The sequence below is a fragment of the Laccaria bicolor genome, genomic scaffold (genome assembly GCF_000143565.1).
Source record: "Laccaria bicolor S238N-H82 LACBIscaffold_22 genomic scaffold, whole genome shotgun sequence".
NCBI classification, from domain to species: domain Eukaryota; kingdom Fungi; phylum Basidiomycota; class Agaricomycetes; order Agaricales; family Hydnangiaceae; genus Laccaria; species Laccaria bicolor.
The window spans coordinates 631,143-655,618 of NW_001889893.1; the positions used below are offsets into that span (position 1 = coordinate 631,143).

The window sequence follows — 24,476 nt, forward strand, 5'->3', positions numbered from 1 at the left end:
TCAGAGGTGCTTTGTTCATGTAACAGCAATTTCAATGGTGGATCAAATATTTTCCGGAGACGTCGTCCACAAGCCTCTGGCGACAGATGTCCTACCTGGGCCGATTATTAAATTACGTACTAGGGTTGTACAATCTTTCGTTCATAGCTACAGGCTCGTGCTTCTGTTATCCTAGTTGTATAGCCATCGGTGTAAAGCTGGAGAATGGAGTCGCTTTTAGCAAGTCAAGTTGATCTATTGACTCACTGGCTCAATATTCAATAACTATAACCTGACAGCTTCATTTCAAGCAGTCTGCTGGAAAGAAATTTGATTCGCCCGGCTTTGTAGGAACTCCTTCCTATGAGGATGATGGCCATCCAACATCCACGTACACGGAATCGGCGTGTCACAATCTCCTTCGCCTCCTCCACGTCCTTATCAGATTTCGCATCTGGAAATTCAACCGCCATGTCAATTGTAAATTATCCCCATACTTTCTCATATTCACCCACCTTAATCCTCCACCCAATGAACGTTGTGGTACAGCTGCGCGAGATGCTTCAACGCTTTCTTGAACGCCAGGTGGAGGTGGAGCTAGGGCCAGACTTCGCATGTGTACTGTTAGGAAGTCCACTTACGGATCCTTGACATGCATCTGTGCGAACTTTGTGGACTCAGGTGGTATGACCTGTTTGCAAGATGTTGAATCGATGCGTGGGCATGTCGCGAACGTGTGCGTCGGGGCCAGAGGAAGCGGGGACGGGAGTGAAGTGGACTGGCCAGAAAAGTTTCCTGTCAGTTACAGGGCGCTTTCGCAACGACGGCGGAATCCTTGTCGTTCAAGTATTCAACGGACCCGGCTGAGTTAGACCATTGGTAGCCGGAGAGAATGGCTGTGAGTTGGGCTGACATGGTGTGCATGTGTAGATACCATGGTTGATGTCGTTTGAAGACTGGTCATCAACGTGTGGTCCATCCATGTATAAAGAGGTGTTCCTTCGCTGCTAGCAAAAAGAGTTGCAATGTGGCTTGCTTGAGGCCTTAAGGTGTCGCATATATGCCCCATGAACGAAGGTTCAACGGAGCATAATGCTTGTAGCGTTCCAAATCGGCGCTCAGAGTCTTCACCGCTTTTTGCGCGACTTCCCGCTCTCCTCTACAGAGAACAACACATGAGGAAACCCGCCCAGAAGAAGACAAATACGCACACTTTGTATTCATGGTTTTCGAGGCACACTTGCCCTTTTCCTTTTCCCAGAGTATCCAACAACCACACCTTCATATCTTCATTTACAATCTTCACGATATCTTCATCTACGTTTCGTAGTTCTGGCGAATGAGATCGAACTAATCAAAAAGTTGAGATATTATGCCGACGCGCTGGAGCTCGTCCTCACCATCAGTATTTGGCGGCCCTTGAAGGCTGGAGAAGGTTTGGAGGTTTGAGCAGCGGAGTTGGCTAGGTAGGGCGAGGGGACTCGGCCGCGAACATACTGTAGAGAGTGGGCAATCTCCCGCTGTTGGTTTTGCATCAAGGTTTTCCCAGGTGGGTGAATAACCCTTCGAGCTCCAAACTTCCAGGTTATCGCTGAGCGGTGATTGCTGAAACTCTTGGAAGTGCTTCGTTGGTACAAGTTAGCACCCGTAAAACTTCGTCCAAATAAAGACAAGGCCCCTGTGAGCATAACACGACCAAACATGCGGCTCTCCACCATTTAATGTGGATGGCAAAACCTCAAAAAGCATTCGCCACTCGCCGGCTTGGCGAGACGAGTACGTGAGGGCTTGGCAAATGCTGGCGAGTGCTGGCGAAGCTGGCGAATGAGCAAATATAGCATTTTTACTGATTTTAAGCTATCTACGCTACACCTAGTGACCTAATCAATGAATTAGCATCCCATTTATCATTAGAATCACTAGTGTCAGTGACAGCAGTAATTTCGTCATCGATACTGAGGGGTGTTGAGCCTGCGCGAATATTATCAAGGTCAGTTATGTCAAAAACTTGTTCAAGAGGAACATCTGCAGTGATTCCATCGCCTTCGCCTGTCGGTAACTGTTTATCCAGCTTGTCAAATTCCGCGTCGATTTCTTCTTCCGTTATCTCCTCGAGGCCCTCAAGGTCACTGTTGAAATTGGCTGGGAGGGGAGTCCAATTATACGCCTGTATCAAATCCTCCGCCCTTTCCACATTAATCCCCCCATCGGCTTGAGTATGCATGTGCGCATGCTTTCGACGCGTTGATTTTCCCGCCTTAGTCGCTTCCTCCTGTACTTGGCGTGTGTAATGATTTCGGAGCGTTCCCAGTGTCTTGAGATGAGGTATCGTGAGACGGGAACGCTTGACACTTTGGATGCCGCCAAGGTTGGAAAAGAAGCGTTCAACCTCAGCCGCGTGAGGAACGATGCTGAACAACTTGATTGCCAGGGCTTTGAGAGGGTGGGAGGCGACGCTCACGAGGAGGGACTTCCACCAATCCCTTCCATCAGCTTTCCCTCCCTGAAACGGTCCCTGCACATGAAAATACCCTTTGATATCCCTGAGCAAGGCTGTTGCCATCTCCCTGCTCCAACCCCAATTCGATGCGATGGCGAGTGATATTTTGTATGCGTCCTCTAGTTTGTGTGAGTGACGAGAATTCGAGATGGCGAGTTTTCGGCAGAGGGGGTGGAGAAACAGGCAAAGCCAATGGAGGTCAGTGTTCATCTCGTGGAATTGAGTGTTCAAAACCCGCTGGGCGTGCTGCAGGAATCCCGAGTCATCTCCAGATTTGAGAGGTAATCGGGTGACTTCCCGATGGGCCCAGATCAGCTGAAGCATGCAGTCTGCCAAGGTAGCGTCTCGAGCTTCAACGTCGCCAATGATGTCGACCAAGGGTTTGCAAACCCGAATCAGCTGGTCCGTCCGTTGCCAGCGATCAATGTCGAAGACAGTTTTGACGACATCCTTCGCAACTGGAGTCAGACCGCCAACTGAGTGTTGTGCGTCGTGACGAAGGCAGAGCGTAGTCAACGGAGCCTTGTGATCCCGTACGCTCAGCGCTTGGAGGATAAGCGCATAGAAACGCGATTCCGTGTTGGTTTTTAGGCCGCGCGTGACCTTGTTTTCTTTTGCAATGATCTTGAGTTGGCCTCCCCAATAATGTGACGAGTTGAAGAAAGAAACAATACGTGAATTTGAGGTAACAGTCTTCTTGATGCTCGGGTAGCTCACAATCTTTCCGATTATCGTATTGATGCTGTGCATGAAGCAATGAATTGTCTGATACTGTAAGATAAGCTCTGGGGATGCAACATAAGGTTATGCACTCACGAGAATCCATGGATACTCATTCTTCCATTTTCTGCGAAATGCAACCATCGGGGTAGGATTGTCAGTACAAACGGCAATAATGGACTTGGGCTCAACGCTTTTCTTTGCCAGGGCCTTGGTCGCAACGTCGCAAAGGTTATCTCCAGTCGCTCTGATCCCGGTCAGTTCCTCCACTCCCAACACCACAGGAAACTCCCCAACTTCGGCAACCATGCACCCATAGACGCTGCGTCTTTGGCTGTCATCCCACCCATCCATGAGGTATGTGAGATTGTTCCTCCCCTCCAACCTTTTTACGTCTGCAGCGAATGCCTTTGCTTCCTCACCAGGAAGGAGTCGCTCCATCAACGTACACTACCTGATCAAAAGTAATGTCACATCATTTTTTGGACAAAGTTGGTGCTATAACACAAGAACCAAACCTTTAAAGAACTAAGCTCTGGTGTATGAAACATAGCTAAGGAGGTGTAGATTGTACATACCAAGTTTGGGGGTGAACAAATAAAAACTCAGGATAAGGCAGGGCATTGACTGTGACAACTTCCAAAAATGGGATGCAACAAAATGGGAAAATTCTGAATGACTGCAACCTACTGAAAGCAATTCACCACTTGAAGAAGAGATATTTTGTACACTGGATCTCCCTACTATTGTTATGAGCTCCCTCAAGTATCTATGCTATAAGCTTCTATATTCTATTCTAAAAGGTAAATTCAAATTTATTGCCCTCCTTGCCCATTCCCAGCTAAAAATGTTTCTGAGGATTGACAGGAGAAGGCATCTATTGTCATAGTATTGTACAGATACAGAATTATTACTGTTACATAGTCTTATCTGACCCCATTCACAAGATTTAAGCATGCAATCATTATTTAAACTCAATAAAGTGTGAAAATTAAGAAATGTATCATCATTATCATTCCCAGAAAACCTACTTCCAAAGGGTTACAGTCAATATAGTTAATTTGAACTGTCAATGGTAAGTGTTTCTACCCACCTTTCAAGTTTTGGACACAGATGCTTCTCATATGGCCTGCAAAGCTCACTAAATCAATTAAAATCATGACAGAGGGATGTCTAAATCTGGCCTAGAAAGGTCTGGGGGTGTCAGATCCTTGTATAAATAGGACCTCTGTTGATTTCTTTGGGGTGGTGTTCCTAGGTATGAGAAGTGCCTTGTGAAATATTTTCAGCCCCAATTCACCAAGAAAAATGTCAAGGATTGGTCCAGGACGATTGCTCTATGCAAAATGTACTTTTGTTGGGGACTTTTCAAGTTATACCCAGTGTAAATTTATTTGCTATCATATTATACCTCAGGTGTTGTCTAAAGGACATCCTGAGTCTCCATGGATCAACTCAAAAGAATGGTAGCATTTTTTCTTCTTGCAGAAAAGAAGGACCAATGTTGTAGATGCTTGTTTACTTTCAGAAAAACTCTGGAAATTAACTTCTACAGACATCATGCAATGTTCATTTTTACATTTCTACCTACCTTTTGTATTATACACACTACAAACATTAATAGGGAGTTAATTTGCCCCATTCCAACAAATATGTTGAGTGAAAAATACATAAAGTGGAGACCAAGTTCAAATTTACCTTTTAGGGAGGATATAAAATTTTCTGGCCCAAGGACTTTATGAAGCTCATGACAATAGCAAGGAGATCCAGTGTTCAAAATGTCTCTTCTTCAAATGGTGAATTGCTTGCAGTAGGTTGCAGTCATTCAGAATTTCCCATTTTGTTACATCCCATTTTTGGAAGTTGTCACAGTCAATGCCCCGCCTTGTCCTCAGTTTTCATTTGTTCACCCCCAAACTTGGTATGTACAATCTACACCTCCTTAGCTATGTTCTATACACCAGAGCTTAGTTCTTAAAATGTTTGGTTCTTGTGTTATAGCACTAACTTTGTCCAAAAAATGATGTGACATTACTTTTAATCAGGTAGTGTATAACGAGATGCAGGGCCGTAAGACGGACGTAACGTCTGAACCCATTTCCAAAAGAATGGGTTGTCAGCAGCAGAGAACGGAATGTTTCCGTGAATGAAGAATCTGTAAGTCTTAATTATTCAATAGCGTTCCATGTATTTCCTTTTCACAAACCTCAACATCTGAATGTTTGCCTTATTAGTCTCCACTTCTGACATTGCTCTATCAAAGAATGCATCGATCGGGTGTTTCACTGCCACGGCAGACCCTGACTTCCCCTTTTGCTTCTTCCCCACACCAGATTCCTCAACAATCTCAACGTCACCGTCCTCATCTGATGAGACAGCCTTCTCAATCCCTGCTTTCAACATCAGCAAGCGCCCAGCTTCTCTGCGCACATCCGGAGGCACATGCTTGCAGTTGCCTTGCCCGTCGGTCTTTGCTAGATGGGAAAGGCAGCGTACGTCACGGTGAACGATCGGGGTGGCTTCAGATGCCGGGCAGTATTTGCACGTCATGATCCATCGGTGAGATTTCGTTCTTGTGTCTTGCTCTCCTGTGAAGTGTTTGTGGATAAAGGAGTCTTTGGGGTGCCCACCCTTATTTCTGCTTGCCATGAGAGTTGTAGGGGTAATAGATATTATTCTACACTACTGAAATGCCACGTCCTTCCCGAAAATTTACTTTCCTTTTTTGGCTTTTGCCAGGTCTCGCCACCCTTTTTTAGAATTTTCATTTCGCCAGCTGGCGAAACTGGCGTGGCGAGCTGGCGAGCTATTGCCAACAACACTACCACCATTGAACCAACCGTCAACGCGTCAACGTTCCAACAACGATGCTTTACTTAGCAGGTCGCTTGCACCTCACTTAGCACGATCACAGCTCTACTCACCCGACAACACCTCTGGATATACCTTTACGAGAAAAAATTGACTTTGCGATGGCAAACTAAAACTCCCACAACGTCTGTCCCCCCCAGTCACACGCAATGTGGGGGATGGCTTCTCCCGTCGAGACGGGGAGTTCAAATTCCTCTCCCAATTTGTACGCTCCAATTCCAGTTGAATTTTAATACATTTAGAACATTTACATAGTCGACACTGACAAAAACGAGAATAGAATGTCTGAGTCATGCGACAAACGCACGAACAAGAAAGCAGTGGTGGTAGATATGATTCTCATCTGGCGAACTACTGGAAGATCGAAAGCGAAGACGAAGCAGAAACAACGCATCGATAAAATGGGACAGTGCCAGTGACGGATCATGGAACTTTTGGTATGTATCCAATACGGCCATTACCTCCATGAACTATACTGGTTCTTCAGAATTTGTGCATGGTTTATCTGCGCATCGCATTCCAGCTAACTGCATAACCGTAGACCATATCTAAATTTTACTTTGTGTGCCTTTATTTGTACAAACAACCGTATTAGGTAGCACGCCCATCCAAGTTGGCAAGTCCCAACCGCTCCACCGTTATGATGTGCAGGGCAGGATTGGAGTGTTTGGAGCAACTACCGAAACGGTGCTAGAACTTGGAGCAATGGGCAGCGTGCACGAATCGGCGTCATGGTTTACATAGCCACAGCCTAAAACAGATGTTTACACACAGACAAAGGCACAAAGTGAAATTTCAGATGTGGTCTATGATTATGCAGTTAGCTGTCAATAAGTTGGGCAATGCAATACCTTGGAAGAGCTCACCTCGAGTTCCCTTTCTAAGGCTTCGACATCTCGAATGCACTCATTGATATCATGTGAGTGACCCTCCCAGAATGCCTTGATCTCCTGCAGAATTCCCCCAGATGTCAAGAGCGTCCTTTCATGGAGTTCGAAAGTCCTGTAGCGAATTCTAATGAGAATGCACTGTGGTCAACTTCCTAAGTTATGTCATCTCATCAAACGGCATTGACACTCACCTTCCCATGTTTCTCGCGATCTGGGCAGTGAAATTTGTATCCGACCGACACATGATCCCACTATTGATGGCATCCTGGAGCTTTACCTCCAAGGATTGAAGTTGATGTTGCAGCTTTTTCATGCGGTTCTGTGGGCAGGTGGCATGCATGATATTGCAGATACATATAACACCACCGAGAAGGATGGCTCCAAGCCTGACCAAGTCTTGCAGGATAATGGATAGAATAACCATCCCAATGGCTGATGCGATGGCTTGGTGATACTCCTGAAGGGTTGAAAACATGGCAGGCGGGAATAAGTTCTTGAGTAATCTCCCTTTCACTGAGTTTTATATCGCGTCCCACACATAAATGTATGCCTTAACTTTCCAAGGAACACCGCACAGCCTCGCTCCTTGCCAAAAAGAGCAGCACCACTTATTTCATCCCGATGAGACACTGATACCCAGACATATGCACCCAAGTATGCACCCAGCTTCATGCACCCAGATTCAATCAGCCCGATTAGTTCGCACCCTGATTAGCTCGCACCTGTAAGGGGTGTACCAGTAGTTGTTTCAAACTTTCTTAGTGACGCATGATTTCTGGCTCACCACTTTGTCAAATTCTATGATCTTTTTTGCAACTCATTACAGCTGAAGGCAGAACGATAGGCCAAGCCAGATCAACACATGCACAGGGCAGACCCTTAAATTTTCAAAGCGATGTGATGGCTGAGGCCGCTGAGTTCTCACAGGGTGTGAAATTTCAACCTCCGGATTGCTGAGACCCTATACCACCATAAAATTTGAGAGTCCGCCCTATGTTTGTGTTGATTCGGTATGGCCTATCATTCTGCATTCAGCTGTAACTACTATAGGAATTTCTAATTTTTTTGGCGTAAAGGTGTTGTCACTGTTGTGCTTTGAAAATATCACATGATTGAGTCTAGTTTTGATTTGTTCTTTGTCCCTACTCCCAACAGAACTTCATCTTTCTCTCCAATTCTTTTTAGTTAAACTTCTGTATATCATTGAAATGTATCTGGAAAGTTTTAGAATAAACGGTTCAGCCAATCTGGAGGAATGTGAGAGACCATTCCGTTACTTGTGTTTGTCTGTAAAGAGTCTAAGCGTGTCTCCAGAACACAAATCTTTGAATCTCTCTCTAAAAACTTGAGGCAATAGGTGGCATGCATATATACAGGACCTGGGAAATTCATCTCAGATGCCTGATCTTTGGTGGGCAAAATATTCTCATGGTTTTTCCTTTAACTTGTGCATTGGTTGAGAGAATGGGAACCATTTTCGAAAAAAAAACAAATCTAAAAAGTCAAAATTTGTCCACACAATCCTCCAAAAGGGCAATTTTTGTCTGCACATGAAAAATGGTCCCTGGCAGGCCATTTTTTGTTTTCTCGCCTCAACTCGGCCTGCAGCACATTTTTGATTTTTTGAGTATGGAGATCAGGCACACCTATGGTTACCACATAACGCCTCTAATTAGAAGTGGTCAGTGATTGCCTGAACCCCTCTAAGGAGAGGGCTTATATCGATATTCCCATCAGTTCAGTTAATTGTTGAATAACTCGTGTGGGACTTCATCAATTTAGCCCTCCCTCGGTAAGTATTATCCGGTGTACCTTCCCGCCGTTCTCAGGCTCCCTATTGGGAAGGTCGTCCCATCAGCGACACCACATGTGCCTTCCCATCACGCTCCGTTGCCAAATGCGGACACGGCGGTTGGCGCGTGTGACTTTTTCCGTGCTCACTGTTTGTGATGATGAGCAGCTGTATTCCACTGTTCCCAGTCCATTCCCTTTGCTTTTTCTTGCCTAAGCCCACACAATAAGCCTGTAAAGTAGTATTATATGGCTACCTGCATGTAAATAGGCCACAGAGTTGTGTAATCACCTACATGAATATGCATGCTCATCCCCAGTACCCATAGCCATCTACAGAGAGACTAAGAGACCCAATGGCCAGCTTGGATATTCATTATTAGAGTGTATGAGGGAGGGTATATAACTGCAGGGCTGTGGGATGGCCAGAACATATCTATTCTGCAGGTGTAATATACCCCAGCTTCCTACCTCTACTCACCCACTCCCAAGGTACCTATATCTAAATTAAACACATAGAGCTACTAGGATAGCTATTTAGAAGAGTTCTGGGTATCTATTTTCGCTATTTTATGGGTATGAAGGGTACCATGGCCTGATATCTCCAAAAGTCATCTCAGTTCCTGGGAGACTATCAGGTCATTGTAAGTGTATTTGAATCAGCTAAAGGGTAGTTATACAAGCTATAAAAAGGTTCACCAGGTTTAAAAGTGAGCGCCTTTATGCTATGGTAGTATTTGAAGTGGGGGATGAGGAGGTATACCTGGGATCAGTGATCAAGCCATACCTCCATCAATAAAAATTATCTGAACATTATTAGGACAGCTATGGGTGCTTTATGAGTCCCTTATATTGACTTACACAGACCATGTTGCCCACAGAGAAGGTGGTAAAATGCTATCCAGGTAGGGGGAAGGTGTGTGCAAAAAACACGAAATCTCTCTCTTCTGAAGGGAATTCTCTACTAAAAATATATCTGGGTACATAGATGGTGAGCTTAGTGTAACTATAGATGGAATACCGAAAAATTTGGAAGATTGAGGAGATGTATGTCTCCATATGCACGAAATGGATGTCAAAGGAGGTACATCAAAAGTGGAGGATTATGATCAAAGTTTGGCTACATATCTCCAAACAACACATTAGCCTCTTGGATTTGATTGTTCACCCTACAGCCAACCAATCTGTCTGAAATTTGGATATGCTTTAAAAGCTATACTAAGCTCACCATCTATGTACCCAGATATATTTTTAGTAGAGAATTCCCTTCAGAAGAGAGAGATTTCGTATTTTTTGCACACACCTTTCCCCTACCTGGATAGCATTTTACCACCTTCTCTGTGGGCAACATGGTCTGTGTAAGTCAATATAAGGGACTCATAAAGCACCCATAGCTGTCCTAATAATGTTCAGATAATTTTTATTGATGGAGGTATGGCTTGATCACTGATCCCAGGTATACCTCCTCATCCCCCACTTCAAATACTACCATAGCATAAAGGCGCTCACTTTTAAACCTGGTGAACCTTTTTATAGCTTGTATAACTACCCTTTAGCTGATTCAAATACACTTACAATGACCTGATAGTCTCCCAGGAACTGAGATGACTTTTGGAGATATCAGGCCATGGTACCCTTCATACCCATAAAATAGCGAAAATAGATACCCAGAACTCTTCTAAATAGCTATCCTAGTATCTCTATGTGTTTAATTTAGATATAGGTACCTTGGGAGTGGGTGAGTAGAGGTAGGAAGCTGGGGTATATTACACCTGCAGAATAGATATGTTCTGGCCATCCCACAGCCCTGCAGTTATATACCCTCCCTCATACACTCTAATAATGAATATCCAAGCTGGCCATTGGGTCTCTTAGTCTCTCTGTAGATGGCTATGGGTACTGGGGATGAGCATGCATATTCATGTAGGTGATTACACAACTCTGTGGCCTATTTACATGCAGGTAGCCATATAATACTACTTTACAGGCTTATTGTGTGGGCTTAGGCAAGAAAAAGCAAAGGGAATGGACTGGGAACAGTGGAATACAGCTGCTCATCATCACAAACAGTGAGCACGGAAAAAGTCACACGCGCCAACCGCCGTGTCCGCATTTGGCAACGGAGCGTGATGGGAAGGCACATGTGGTGTCGCTGATGGGACGACCTTCCCAATAGGGAGCCTGAGAACGGCGGGAAGGTACACCGGATAATACTTACCGAGGGAGGGCTAAATCGATGAAGTCCCACATGAGTTATTCAACAATTAACTGAACTGATGGGAATATCGATATAAGCCCTTTCCTTAGAGGGGGTCAGGAGGACCCCCGAAAATCCTGCTAAATGGTAGATACCGATCCGGACAGAATTTTTCAAAATGAGGCGCTAGGATAGATACAAACCGGACAGGTTTTCGAAAACATCAGCAAAATGCTAGATACAGAATCCGGACAGGCTTGCAAGAAGAATCAGAGGCTAGATACTAACTGGACAACTATGGTCACATAGCTCAACGGAAAAAAAGTATGTACTTTACGAAGCCTGACATGTGGTCTGTGGTTCGAACCTTTTGCCGCACAAAAAAATTTGGCCCTGACTTAGGCTAGATACAGTCATCAACCGGTCAATGACACAAACATTTTTATTGACTGAATCACATCCCTCACACATCGACTTCTCAAAAACTGAATTGTACAAAATCTGATGAAGTATTTACACTACACAATTTAGTACTTAAAAACTTGCTATCTTGCCAACTTTTTGAGGACTGAATTTTTCGGTTGAAACAGTGTCAACACCATTCAATGACACAGTCACAGGTTACTTGATTGGGATATGGCATCAAGATTTGTTTTAACTTATCTGAGAAATATCTTCCTCAAGGGACTCATGTTAGTGCACCTGGAGTTCTCAAGTATTGAACAGAGGTCATCCATGCATTTTAGGCTGTCAGCTGAGGCAAGGCGGAGGAAAGATTTTCATTTGACGAGTAAACCCAATTCGGATGTGTCACAAACTCTGTCACATTTGGTTACCCATCTCAATGTCATTTCACACCTTTTCCTTGCTGACAGTCCAGACAAGCCCCTACACTCTAGATAAATTTTGATTATTGTACCCTATGTAGTTTGTATTGGAGGACTGTCAAAATAAATCTCAGTCTTCATGAGGTTGTTGCCAGATCAGGGTAATGGAATTGTTGAAGTCTGATCAAAACCAATGAATAGAGCTTTTAAGGAGTTCAAGAGAGGCTGTTGCTTCAAAAAAAGCACAGTCATAATGATATAGTATTCCCTTACAATGACATAAAATTTCTAAGAGATGCGAGCAAAAATGGTGGAGTAAAACTGTTTTGTGTCATTGACCCAGCTGTGTCATTGACCTGTTGATGACTGTACACAGTTCGGACAACTTTTCGAAATTTTGGTCTAGGCTAGATAAAATCCGGACAGACTTCGCCAAAATTGGTACGGACAAGAATCTGGAAATCGGCAATTTCAGTATCTATCATTTAGCAGGATTTTCGGGGGTCCTGGGTCAGGCAATCACTGACCACTTCTAATTAGAGGCGTTATGTGGTAACCGTAGGTGATCAGGCATTTGACATGAATTTCCCAGGTCCTATATATACACCCTGATGGTACCTCAAAGTGCTGTGTGGTATTTATTCTCTCCTACTTGGAAAAAGCGGGTCGATCCGACGCCCATTCAGATAGGCTATTGAAGATTGTAATAGTTGCTCTCCAACTCATTTTGATGGCATGGTGGATAATCGTTCCAATGCGGGGCTAAAGCTCCCTGTGCATTGCCATTTCGGCCAAGGGGGGAGCGGGATTTGAATCTGCCATATGGGGTCGGTTGGTTAGTCCAGCCAGCAGGCCGTTAAACTTTTTTATTTAAAGTACCAATTTCAGGTAATCTATGGGTCGGATGAGCTCAGTGCGCTCTCTGAGGCGTTCCGCAAGCTGTCCTCACTTACCAAGTGCAGTACTTACTATGCTATTCACACTTGTGATCTAAGAAGCCTGGTATATGATATAGATTGAGGACAATATTTGAGATGATAAAACTGTTTTCTGTCCACATTGTAATTGAGGTGAGAGTGATGCAGTTGAGGCAGAGGACAAAAGCAGAGTAATTATCTGCAGGTAAAAAGGCTGTGAGACATTGTGGGTAGGTCTTTTCTTTTTGTGTCATTTCAGCCTGACCACTGACTATGCAGTACCACTTTTCATGGGTTGGACTGCCAGTGGATCTTGGTATCAATGACTGGGTTTGTGACCCATGTAAGAGCATGAAGAAAAATAGAGGAAGGGGCAGCAAACGAAGGATAAGACGACGGCTGACATTGGGCTGACATCCCAAAATATGTTACCTATTTATAGATTTACCTATATATGGAAGGTTGTTCCCACGCCTGGTTGGTTAGTCCGGCCATATTGGCCTTACCAAAAAAATCAACATGATATATTAAATTAAAATTGTGCTCCCCCCTTGATTTCGGCTCGTGCTCGTGAGGGGCTTCAATTCTTCTGAACAAACCCAGTCCTACGGGAAGTTGTCCAGTACAGCAGCGGTAGCAAGGTAGGGTCGCCCGTTTCATGTACTGCCAACTTTTCGCCATCTTTGTTAGAATCTCGGATTTTGTCGTGCACTTGTGGCATACGCCGCCGTAGTGCCCGTAAATCCTCACACAAAGCCAGACTCCAAAATGCAGCTGCTCGACTCGCTCGATGACCCTCTAAATACTATTAGCGTATGACAAATGTGATCATTGATGGGAAAGAGCTCGCGAGTATAACTAATCACTCCACTCAAAAGCACCGTCACGGTCAACCGGTCAACAGTCATCGATTTAGATCAAAGATCCCTAAGCAAGGTACTTGTTATCTCCGCCTCAGAGTGCCAATCTATGTTGTTGACCGAGCCCTTGTGATCACACTGAAGATCCGTAAAGACACAGAGACATGTAATATATCCTGGTTCGAGCCGAAATGGCAATGCACTGAGGGAGCTTTAGCCCGCATTGCAATTACAGTATCCACCATGCCGCCGCACTATATATATAGGTGGCCCATGTAAGGTGAAAATATCAGAAAAACCACGTTCAATTTTTTTGCTCCTCGCCTCTCATGTTTTCAGTGACGCTTCATGAGTATCGCCAAGCGATTATCTCAGCGGTGTGGATGGTCATTCTATCCATCATCCCACCAGACTTGGTACGGATTGGAACACTACTACTGGGTGGTGTTATATGTCTCTGTAATGTTGCGCACGCCATGCGTCCACAAGTCCTCATGGAAAAGTTGCGACTTCGACTTCTGATCCTAGAGGGAAAACTTCGAGACACCGTCGATAGTGGGATTATTCACCTGTCAGATACAAATTTCACTGCTCGAATCGAGACAAACATGGGAAGGTGAGTACGAGTGTTGTTTCATGGAATAATATAATTACAATCACCACGACAGAATTCAATACAGGGCCTTGGAGCTTCACGAGAGGACGCTTTTGACGTCGGAGGGGATTCTACAAGAAATAAAGGCAGTCGGGAAGGGTCACTCATTCGAAATTAATGCGTGCATTCGGGATGTGAAAGCCTTGGAAAGGGACCTCGAGGTATGCCACCCTTCGGAGACTCGGATATCAATGTTGCTTTTCCTGATTGATAAAATGCGCAGATAAACCGCGCAAAAATTCTGAAGAACCGATTTCATTCATGGAAGTGACGGCGGAACTGAATGCGTACCAGAATATCCACAATCCTCCACTGTCCCATTTGACTCCGATACTTTGTCGCAGCTTTGTCTGAGCTATCAATCTTCCAGTATTCGCCAAATTAGAACCATATCCATCACCGTGTCTTGTTGTTTCGCATGATTTGGGCATTTTTTTTCGGTGTCGGTTAGGTAAATTTTTCGAATGCATTAGTATTGAAGTTCAATTGGATTGGAACACAATTGGGGGAGCAATTAGATTCTCCAATGTCAGCCAGCTCGAGGGAAGGCCTCACAGCGCGCTTGCAACACGTATGAGGGGCGGACGTTGTAGGGCCTTTGATTTGCCATCGTAAAGATGAACTTTTCTCGTGGACTAGAGCCGTGATTATGCAAAGTGAGGTGCAAGTGATCTGGCATCGTTGTTGGTGACTGATGAGAGGCATGTTTGGTTTGTGTCTGGACTCGTTTGGTCGTGGTTCGCCTGTGCGGGCCGAAGGCCCGAAAGCAGAAGGCAGGCCGACAGAAACGTGCAGGTGCCAGGCGCCCATGTCAACCGCTACTTATCGTTCACTTTCTGTTTAATCAACGGTGTGGCGGGATCAACGTGAGTGGATCAGAACTCGAACCATACTAGGAAGCCGACATACACAACCTCTGGACAATTTCCAGGCCAGACGATTCGTGTTGAGCTATAGGAGCTGCAGAAGGCGGAGCGGGGCAGAAAGTATACTCGCTGGGTTTGACCATCACGTCGATGATGATTCATCGTCACCCAGGTATGCAAGAGTCGATCGGCGTCCACTCTATCCACCCCCTGCCGTTTTGTTCGTGTGTTTGAAGTAAATCAAACAGATTCCGGAAGGCGATGGGAGAGCATAAGGAACAGAAAGTTCGGTGATGCATGAATTCGCCGACGAGATATCGATACCACAAAGTTCGAGATGGGCGCGTACTATAGAGTTGTGAGTCCGAGTCGTTGTGAGTTTACTACTGTCCTTTGTATACTTCTGCGACTTTTCTCGCACTGCTTTGCAAGGACTACTTTGTATGAGGATGCTGGTCCCCATACCCCAAATCAATCCCCTTCAAAATCCACGCATACGGATCTGGCGTATCAGGCTTGGGCACCTCCTCCGCAACCTCCTTTTCCTCCTCAACAACATCTTTATCAAAATAAACCCTTGCAAACTCAGCAGCTAGATCGATACCACTCGTTATGCCAGCCGCGCTCCAAACCTTCCCATCCTTCACCCATCGCCTGTCACCCACCCAGTGTACGTTATGGTCCAGCTGTCCAGACTGCGCGAGGTGTTTCAACGCCTTCTTGTTGGATGCTACGCGGAGGTGGTTCAGGATGCCTGTGCGAGCTAGGAGAATGCTCCCCGTGCATACTGTCAAAAACCTGACTTTGGGGTCTGCGAATCGCGTCTGCACGAACTCTGTGAACTCGGGCGGAACGGGCGTGCTAGGTGAATTTCCAGGCATGAGGACATAATCGACACGTGGGCAAGTCGCGAACGTGTGCGTGGGTGGTTGCTTTGGCCCAGAGGACGCGGGAATGGGGTCGAGCGTGGACGCGACGTAGTACCACGTCAAAATGGGCGCCTTTGCGACAAGTGCTGGGTCGGCGCCCCTTCCGCGCAGTCGCGCTTGGCTGTGGTCGTTTAAATAGTCGACTGGCCCGGCTGCGTCGAGCCATTGAAAACCTGGGAGGAGGATGACTGCGAAGGAGAGATTGGGGGGCGAGATGTGGTGCTCATGTGTGGTAGATGCCATGGTTGGGGCTCTTTCGAAAAACGATGTTCAGCCAACGTTGGTGTTTTTATACAACCATTGAACCCCAGCGCTCCTCCGGCGCTGAAAGGGAGACCTTCCATCGGTTTCGCGGTCGAAAGAAGCCACCGGCGTCGTATAATTCCGGGATGCTAATCGCAGCAAGTTGACAGCGAGTCAGCGACCCGTGATGCCACGTCTACACACTCCAAGGAACGGGGGTGCTGCTGACCAACTTCTGAACATCAGCTGGACATGTTATCCAAAGCCCGAATATTCAGAAACTCAGAGGTATTGAGCAGGGCAGGGATAGAGACGACATCTAATCTAATCTACTTTTCGTGCGACTACAGTAAGCCAAAGGATCAGTTTTTTGGGATCGATCTCAACCACAACAATTCCTCGCTTAGGATGTCCCAGCCAGTCGGCAAGCCCCACCCACTCACAGACCACACCAAGTATTCAACTAACCTCCACCAGAACGGCCCTCCTTTTGGTGTACGACAAAATCAACCTTCTGGACTCAGCCAAGGGTCCTCACGATGCTGGTGTTGAGATGCAGGAATCCCCATCGAGTGCTTGGCGATACTCTTGAAGCGTCACCGAAAACATGAGAGGAGAGCAAGAGCTCTGAACGTGGTTTTTCTGGTATGCTCAACTTCAAATATCCTACATGGGCCACTTACATCGTGCAGTTATGTGTAGATTCTGGAATCCTTATCCTGAAGCGTGGCCTCCACCTCGTTGCTTAGCCGCTAAGCAATCGGCAATCATTTCAATATCTTTCCATCCTACGCGATTACGACAGGCTTAGGGCACAGTGCGTACGACAGAACGTTGAGATTTTTTTTTCTCAAGCACTGCATTCTATAGATGGCGTCCTACATGGGAACCAATGGCGTCCAAGTAGAACGTAAGCCCAAAAAATAATTATTGGTGTCCGATGAAGGCAACTTTCGGCCACAACGCCTGAAGCCACCACTGGTCCCGGGAACTGTAATTCGTAAGATGGATGCATGAATTTTATCGATGAGATATTGATACCACAAAGCTCGAGACTTATCGAGTTGTGAGTTCGCTACATAGCACTGGGAACGATGCCAAGAGTCCATTGCATTCGGTCTCAATCTGTCCAGTCAAGGTAACTTTACATGATGATATCTTTGTACTTATACTTACTACGGCTTCACCCTCACCGTTTTGCAAGGGCTACTTTTTATGAGGATGGTGATCCCCATACCCCAAATCAATCCCCTTCAAAATCCACGCATACGGATCTGGCGTATCAGGCTTGGGCACCTCCTCCGCGATCTCCTTTGCATCCTCAACCACATCTTTATCAAAATAAACCCTCGCAAACTCAGCAGCTAGATCGATACCACTCGTTATCCCAGCCGCGCTCCATACCTTCCCGTCCTTCACCCACCGCCGATCCCCCACCCAGTGTACCTTGTGGTCCAGCTGTCCAGACTGCGCGAGGAATTTCAACCCCCTCTTGTTCGACGCTACGCGGAGGTGGTTCAGGATGCCCGTGGGAGCTAGGAGAAGGCTTCCCGTGCATACTGTCAAAAACCTGACTTTGGGGTCTGCGAATCGCGTCTGCACGAACTCTGTGAACTCGGGCGGGACGGCGTAGGGGATTTCATTTCCAGGCATGAAGACGTAATCGACATGTGGACAAGTAGCGAATGTGTGCGTGGGTGTTTGCTTTGGCCCAGAGGACGCGGAAATGGGGTCGAGCGTGGACGCGACGTAGTACCACGTCAGAATGGGCGCCTTTGCGACAAGTGCTGGATCAGAGTTTATTGCGCGCAGCTTCGCTTGGCTGTGGTTGTTCAGATAGTCGATTGGCCCGGCGACATCGAGCCATTGGTAACCTGGGAGGAGGATGATTGCGAAGGAGAGATTGGGGGGCGAGGTGTGGTGCTCATGTGGGGTAGATGCCATGGTTGGGGCTCTTTTGACAAACGATGGTCAGCCAACGTTGGTGTTTTTATACAACCATTGAACCCCAGCGCTCCTCCGGCGCTGAAAAGAAGACCTTCCATTGGTCTCGTGGTTGGCAGAAACCACGGGCGTGGTATAATTCCGAGCTGCTAATGGCAGTAAGTTGACAGCGAGTCAGCGACCCGTGATACCACATTATATTAATTACACACTGGGCTGCTGACCTGCGCAAGTTCTGAACATCAGCTGGAGAAACTCACAGATAGCAGAAGATAGTCGTGTTAAACAGAAAAAGCCAGCAAAGAGGAGATATCATCTAATCTAATCTACTTTTGATCCCGACTTCGATAAGATAAATGATCAGTTTTTCGTTGGAATCGATCTCAACCACATACCGGACTCGCACACTTCTAGATCTCTTACAATTCCTCGCTCAGGATGTCCCAACCCATCGGTAAGCTCCAGCCACTCACAAACCATACAAACCATTCAACTAACCCCCATCCAAACAGCCCTACTTTCAGTGTACGACAAAACTGATCTGCTGGACTTCGCCAAGGGTCTTCACGATGCTGGTGTCCGATTATTAGGATCTGGAGGAACAGCAAAGAAAATAAGAGACGCAGGGATCCCTATCGAGTACGCTCTGTCTCCCTTCCATTCACTGATCCTTCTTACGACGATGGGAAAAGGGACGTATCAGACATCACCAAAGCCCCAGAAATGCTAGGCGGGCGCGTCAAAACGCTTCACCCTGCCGTACACGGTGGTTCGTATCCCTCTCCTACCTATTTATCTGCCTAAATTGCTCAACAAATGAACAAACGACAGGAATCCTCGCACGCAACATTCCATCGGACTCAGAGGACCTCAAAGCGCAAAACATCTCTCCAATCTCCATCGTCGTCTGCAACCTCTACCCATTCACCGAAACGATCGCCAAGCCAAACTGTACCCTCGCAGATGCAGTTGAGGAAGTCGATATTGGTGGGGTGACGCTTCTCCGCGCTGCAGCCAAAAACCACGAGCGCGTCTCTGTCCTCTCCGATCCAAAAGACTACAAGACCTTCCTCGGCGCGTGGAAAGATGGGCAAGGAGACGTGGGGCAAGGACTGAGAGCTTCTCTTGCGCTGAAGGCATTCGAGATGACCGCGCGGTACGATGAGGCGATCAGCGGATATTTCAGGGAACAGTACGCTAGCGCCGAGTTGCCTGCTGAGAAACTGGCTGGGCGAGTACAGAGAATCGCATTGAGGTATGGTGCGAATCCGCATCAGAAGCCTGCGCAAGCGTATGTTACTGAGGGGGAGCTTCCATTCAAAGGTGGGTTGATTTCAATTGGAATGTGAGTACTGATTCGACAAACTTCGACAGTGTTGAGCGGGTCACCTGGATACATCAACCTCCTCGACGCGCTCAATTCCTACGCTCTGGTCAAAGAGCTCCAAGAAGCCCTTGATCTCCCGGCCGCCGCGTCCTTCAAGCACGTCTCACCGGCTGGTGCGGCCGTCGGCGTCGAGCTCACAGAGACGGAGAAAAAAGTTTACGGAGTCGACGACCTCAAGGAACCTTTGACTCCACTTGCTTCTGCGTATGCTAGAGCGCGAGGTACGTTTCTCATCATTGCCTTGTAGAGCTCACCCAAACCCAACCAACCAATCAGGTGCGGATCGCATGTCCTCCTTCGGCGACTTTATCGCCCTTTCGGCTCCATGCGACCTCGCTACTGCACGCATCATCTCGCGCGAAGTGTCCGATGGGATTATTGCGCCTGGATATGCCGATGAGGCGCTCGACGTGTTGAAGAAGAAGAAGGCCGGGAAATACTGTGTTCTTCAGGTCAGTGCCTCATCCTCTTTGTGAGGCAGGAAGGATATAAATGAGTGCACGCAGATCGATCCAAACTATGTCCCTCCCAGCATCGAGACGAAGCAGGTGTACGGAATCCATCTCCAGCAAAGGAGGAACGATTGTAAGATCGAGTCTTCCCTCTTCCAGAATATCGTCACCAAGAGCAAGGAGGTCCGTCAATATTTGTTTTGTCTTCATCCACTTTACTAACGAAATCATCCCCAGCTCCCATCAAGCGCAGTCACAGACCTCATCGTCGCCACACTCGCTTTAAAATATACACAATCCAACAGCGTTGCATACGCCTTTCATGGATCTATCATCGGCATCGGGGCAGGCCAACAATCGCGCATCCACTGTACCCGTCTCGCAGGCGGGAAAGCCGATCTCTGGTGGCTCCGCCATCACCCACGCGTCCTCGCTCTCCCCTTCAAAAAAGGAGTAAAACGCGCAGAGAAGGCCAACGCCATTGACCTGTTCGTCAGCGGAGAAGTGCTGGAGGGCGGGGAGAAGGAACAGTGGGAGTCCTTGTTCGAGGGCGAGGTGTTAGCGTTGGAGGAGGAGGAAAAGAAGGAGTGGGCGAGTAAGTTGGATGGGGTTGCGTGTTCTAGCGATGCGTTCTTCCCGTTCCCGGATAATGTGCATCGTGCACGGAAGAGCGGGGTGAGGTACCTTGCGGCGCCGAGTGGGAGTGTTATGGATGAGGAGTGCGTCAAGGCGGCGGATGAGCATGGGATTGTGTTTGCGCATACGTCGTTGAGGTTGTTCCATCATTAATTAAAGGGTAAAGTGGGGACGAGCTAAACAGAGGAAACAAGGGAATGTATTTGTGTTATTTTGGTTGTTTTTATGAATGATCTATTTGATCAAGATGTAAGGTGTATATGATGTTGAAGGCCTTTCTGGTGCAACTCTTCTCGTTCGACGAGCAGATCTTCTCCCCAGGACTTGATTTCGGGATGCCGAATATTTGGCAAGCTGCTGTCAAAGAAAGGTTGGAGGTCCTTGTTGTGGTTTCGTTCATATTCTAGCGCCTGGGATGCCATTTCAAACCGGTCAAGGTCTGTAACCGTATCCCCATGTTAGTGTTGGGGTGCGTGAAGAAAGCAGAGCAACACGCCTTTGACGAACTTGGCTTCAGCCGTTTCACCCGCTTCATATTCCTAGATTCAATTAACATCCATAGACTTGAGTTGCACATTTTAGAAAGGTAAACAAAAGCTTACCCTCCACAGCGCGTCTATTCGTTGCGCCGCCGGACTTTCATGTAGCATCTCGTAAACGAAGTTATGCATTGCTTCCTGCACGTGTATCGCATCAATCTCATGTGAGATGAAAGAAGGAAGGTAGGACAGACCGCTTCAAGACGATGTTTCTCGGCTTTTGGTATACCTTCTCTTGGTGCGATGTCTCCGACTTAAAATTTGGGTAACATGAGAAGAGGAACAAAAGAGAGAAGGGGAGAGAGAGAAGGTACCTTGAGCTTCGGCGAGATCATGTACCAGAGCCATCATCACGCATCTATCCGAATATAAGTAATAAGTACTCGCGTCATTGGATGGTGAGGAACCCACTTTGAGATGTCCAGCTGGGCATCCGTCGATAACATGCACAGGATAGCCATCCGGTACATGTGGTCGGATATACTTGGAACGAGCTCGAGTCAGTCAAGGAAAAAGTTCTTGGATCGACAGCATGTAGTATGCACCTCTCAGGATTGGGAATCTATGCGATATTGAAACCTGAATGAGCGAAAACCAAAGGAGAACAGGCGCACGTCATTGTTCACCCATCCTGTCCGTTTTTGCGTCTATAATAGCCTCCCCTTGAGCCAAGGCATCCTAATCACACAAGTGAACCCGTGCAGTACCTTCAATCTCTCGAGGACGTGAATGAACGCGAGTCTATCTGCTCTTTCGCTTCCTTGAGATACATATAACGGTGGAAATACACGCTTTGCTTGAGAGCTTTCGGAGTTCTTGGGTGCTAATTCTTCTGGTGACATATCCACTGGTTGGTTTGGAGAGTCAAGCTTCAGGATCCGTGAAGAGAACGTTTACTGAAAAAACTCACCTCACCTCAGGGCCTCATATCGGAGTCATAGTCACTATTGGCGAAACCCCTATATGCATCGTGAGAACTAGCGAGGCGAGCGCACGCCGCAGAATATTAACGTATTCTGATGGTACCTCGGCACCCCCTGGCACCCCCTCTGATTCGGCAGATTCCTTATCTCAAACCTTCCGCAAAACCTCTTGCCACAAAATTGATACACGGCCTTCTGGGTCGAATCCAACCTTTTTTCAGTTTGGTCTTTGGCAAGAAAAACGGAGAATTGACGAAGTTCTGTTTTTCTAAGTCTGACATTTTATGATTGTTTACTCAGGGAGGTGCCGGGGTACTAATAATTGTATTCCCACCGACGCCACCGTTGATCGGACCGTCGCCGAAAAAAGCTTTGGATGGGCGCCAGCTGTACCGGTATCTCGGCACCCCGTCGGTCACAAAGTATCATTCTGTGGCCGAGTGTGACTTTTCAAAAACAGAACTTCGTCGACTCTTCGTTTTTCTTGAAAGGAAAAAGGTTGGATTAGACTCAGAGGACGCCATTTTAAAGTTGGTGGTAAATTAGTGACAAGAGACCTTGCGGAATGGGTTGAGGTCAAAATTTTGCTGACTTAAAGGGGGTGCCGAGATAGTGGTAAAGGTATGATAATCGGATGTTACTACCGTTTCCATCATTCGCATAATTCCGTAAACGTGACGGTGATTTTTTTTTTTTGTTATGCTCCACAACAACTCAGTCAATTCTTCAATTGCGAGTGGAGTCAATATGTTAGGCCTCCTCCAAGAAATACCAAGCTACCACCCTTCGCTCTAAATCGAGAGACTGGCACCATCGAGGAGGGGATGGTACGCGGAATCGTCGTTCCATGTGCGGACGTGGGAAAGTGTACCCAATATTATGGAAGGTACTAGGTAGATTCACGTCACGTCAAGGGACGAAAATCAAGGGAATTATGCAAACAAAAGTTATTATAAGTACATATTCTGAGAGTAAAAAGTATATTTCAAAAACTTTCCCCCGCCACTCCCCCATCCTACTAAATGTTTTCAACCCTTCAAGAGTACCACCAAACAATTATTTCAGCAGCATGCCAGATGATCATTCTATCCCTTGGCATCCCGCAAGACCTAGTGCGGGCTGGAGCTTTCCTCCTCAGTTTTCTTATGTGCGTGCACGCCAGACGCCCACACATTCGCATGGAAACACTTAAACTTCGACTCTCATCCTTGGAGGATAAGTTGCAGGATGCCGTTGATATTGGAATCATGCGTCAATCGGATTTAAGTTTCACTGACAAATTCACGGACGACATAGTAGCGTGAGCTATTGGCATCGTTTTATGAAAAAAGGTGCTTACTGTGTCCACAATATACGCTCTCTAGCATCCGCTGCGTGATCCTTGACCTCAACGTGAGGACGCTCATGACGTCTGGCGCAATTCTTCAGGAGATAAAGGCCGTTTTGGAAGGTCTTTCACGCGAGATTAACACATGCATTCGGAACGTTAAGGCTCTCGAAAGGGATCTCGAGGTATGCTCTTCCGAGCTACTTCTCTTCCTGGTTTGACATGATGCACAGATAAACCGTGCAAAAATTCTGAAGAACCAATATCAGATTGGCAGGCCAAACTGAATGCATGCCATACCTGTCATGGTCAAAGACTGTCCTGTTTGACCCCTTCCCATCGCTATGTTTTCTTCATGCTTTCGCTGTTCTGTTGCTTGCTAGATCGATGTCCGATGTATTCCCTTTTAGAGATTGCTCTGGCTTGTGCATGTTCTGGATAGACAGGATACCATCTTTTTTGCTTAGCCTAGACGAGTTAAAATAGGAGTATTAGGTATAGCCAGAGACGTCGCAAATTAGAGCCACTATCATGCCAGCAAGTTTTAAGCATCACTGTAGCACGGGGAGGAGCAAGATGTTGTACTTGCTGTGTTCACCGAGCGCCAGCCTCTGATTCGCAGCGACCGACACATCCTCCAACCAGATTACCTCTGGTTGACACAGTCAGTCCAGAACCACAGCTAAGCCCGTCTGCGCTCAATGCGGTAGTACGTGTCATCCACGCGATCTCGCACTAGTGCGCCCGTTGATGTTGGTGTTGGGCAAGAGGAGGGGGCTGATACTGCGGTGAAGCCTTTCAAGAGGACCAAACAACTCCACGAGGGGCGGCAGTGAACCCACTAGCAACAGAAGTGAATTTATCCCCATACCCACCCGTGTCAAGTCTTCCCCTAGTAGCGGGCTGATAACGAAGTTGGGTCTTCGAGTTCCTTTGACCCTCAATCACTCTCCCCTCATTTGCGCTCCCCTCGCTCCTTTGTCCCTCTTCACGCCCCTCCACATACACCCCCTCCGCCCATCA

At 46.8% G+C, this 24,476-nt stretch overlaps 8 protein-coding genes across 8 annotated transcripts; 2 read left to right on the forward strand and 6 right to left on the reverse strand.

Moving 5' to 3' along the window:
- Positions 1–847: 847 nt before the first annotated feature.
- On the reverse strand, positions 848–1,697 carry LACBIDRAFT_302940 (uncharacterized protein; the record flags this gene model as incomplete). Its single annotated transcript, XM_001883784.1, has 3 exons — positions 848–1,138; positions 1,193–1,311; positions 1,364–1,697. The coding sequence occupies 3 exons, from the start codon at positions 1,695–1,697 to the stop codon at positions 848–850; spliced, it is 744 nt and encodes a 247-aa protein (XP_001883819.1).
- A 143-nt stretch (positions 1,698–1,840) lies between these two features.
- Positions 1,841–3,640, reverse strand: LACBIDRAFT_329635 (uncharacterized protein; the record flags this gene model as incomplete). The annotated part of the gene is made up of 2 exons (XM_001883785.1): positions 1,841–3,244; positions 3,296–3,640. The coding sequence occupies 2 exons, from the start codon at positions 3,638–3,640 to the stop codon at positions 1,841–1,843; spliced, it is 1,749 nt and encodes a 582-aa protein (XP_001883820.1).
- Positions 3,641–5,236: 1,596 nt separating this feature from the next.
- On the reverse strand, positions 5,237–5,749 carry LACBIDRAFT_329636 (uncharacterized protein; the record flags this gene model as incomplete). Its single annotated transcript, XM_001883786.1, has 2 exons — positions 5,237–5,354; positions 5,406–5,749. The coding sequence occupies 2 exons, from the start codon at positions 5,747–5,749 to the stop codon at positions 5,237–5,239; spliced, it is 462 nt and encodes a 153-aa protein (XP_001883821.1).
- Positions 5,750–6,708: 959 nt separating this feature from the next.
- On the reverse strand, positions 6,709–7,435 carry LACBIDRAFT_329637 (uncharacterized protein; the record flags this gene model as incomplete). Its single annotated transcript, XM_001883787.1, has 4 exons — positions 6,709–6,821; positions 6,843–6,876; positions 6,937–7,084; positions 7,152–7,435. 4 exons carry the CDS (start codon positions 7,433–7,435, stop codon positions 6,709–6,711), a joined length of 579 nt encoding a protein of 192 aa, XP_001883822.1.
- Positions 7,436–14,028: 6,593 nt separating this feature from the next.
- On the forward strand, positions 14,029–14,434 carry LACBIDRAFT_302943 (uncharacterized protein; the record flags this gene model as incomplete). The annotated part of the gene is made up of 2 exons (XM_001883672.1): positions 14,029–14,168; positions 14,221–14,434. The coding sequence occupies 2 exons, from the start codon at positions 14,029–14,031 to the stop codon at positions 14,432–14,434; spliced, it is 354 nt and encodes a 117-aa protein (XP_001883707.1).
- A 1,073-nt stretch (positions 14,435–15,507) lies between these two features.
- On the reverse strand, positions 15,508–16,245 carry LACBIDRAFT_236989 (uncharacterized protein; the record flags this gene model as incomplete). Its single annotated transcript, XM_001883788.1, has 1 exon — positions 15,508–16,245. The coding sequence occupies one exon, from the start codon at positions 16,243–16,245 to the stop codon at positions 15,508–15,510; it is 738 nt and encodes a 245-aa protein (XP_001883823.1).
- Positions 16,246–17,338: 1,093 nt separating this feature from the next.
- LACBIDRAFT_294849 (uncharacterized protein) lies at positions 17,339–18,528 on the reverse strand. Its single transcript, XM_001883789.1, has one exon. It carries the CDS (start codon positions 18,187–18,189, stop codon positions 17,452–17,454), a length of 738 nt encoding a protein of 245 aa, XP_001883824.1. The 5' UTR covers positions 18,190–18,528; the 3' UTR covers positions 17,339–17,451.
- Positions 18,529–18,590: 62 nt separating this feature from the next.
- Positions 18,591–20,911, forward strand: LACBIDRAFT_291261 (uncharacterized protein). Its single transcript, XM_001883673.1, has 8 exons — positions 18,591–18,643; positions 18,702–18,828; positions 18,882–18,958; positions 19,021–19,512; positions 19,564–19,797; positions 19,853–20,028; positions 20,083–20,211; positions 20,266–20,911. Exons 1-8 carry the CDS (start codon positions 18,628–18,630, stop codon positions 20,815–20,817), a joined length of 1,803 nt encoding a protein of 600 aa, XP_001883708.1. The 5' UTR covers positions 18,591–18,627; the 3' UTR covers positions 20,818–20,911.
- The last annotated feature ends 3,565 nt before the right edge of the window (positions 20,912–24,476 follow it).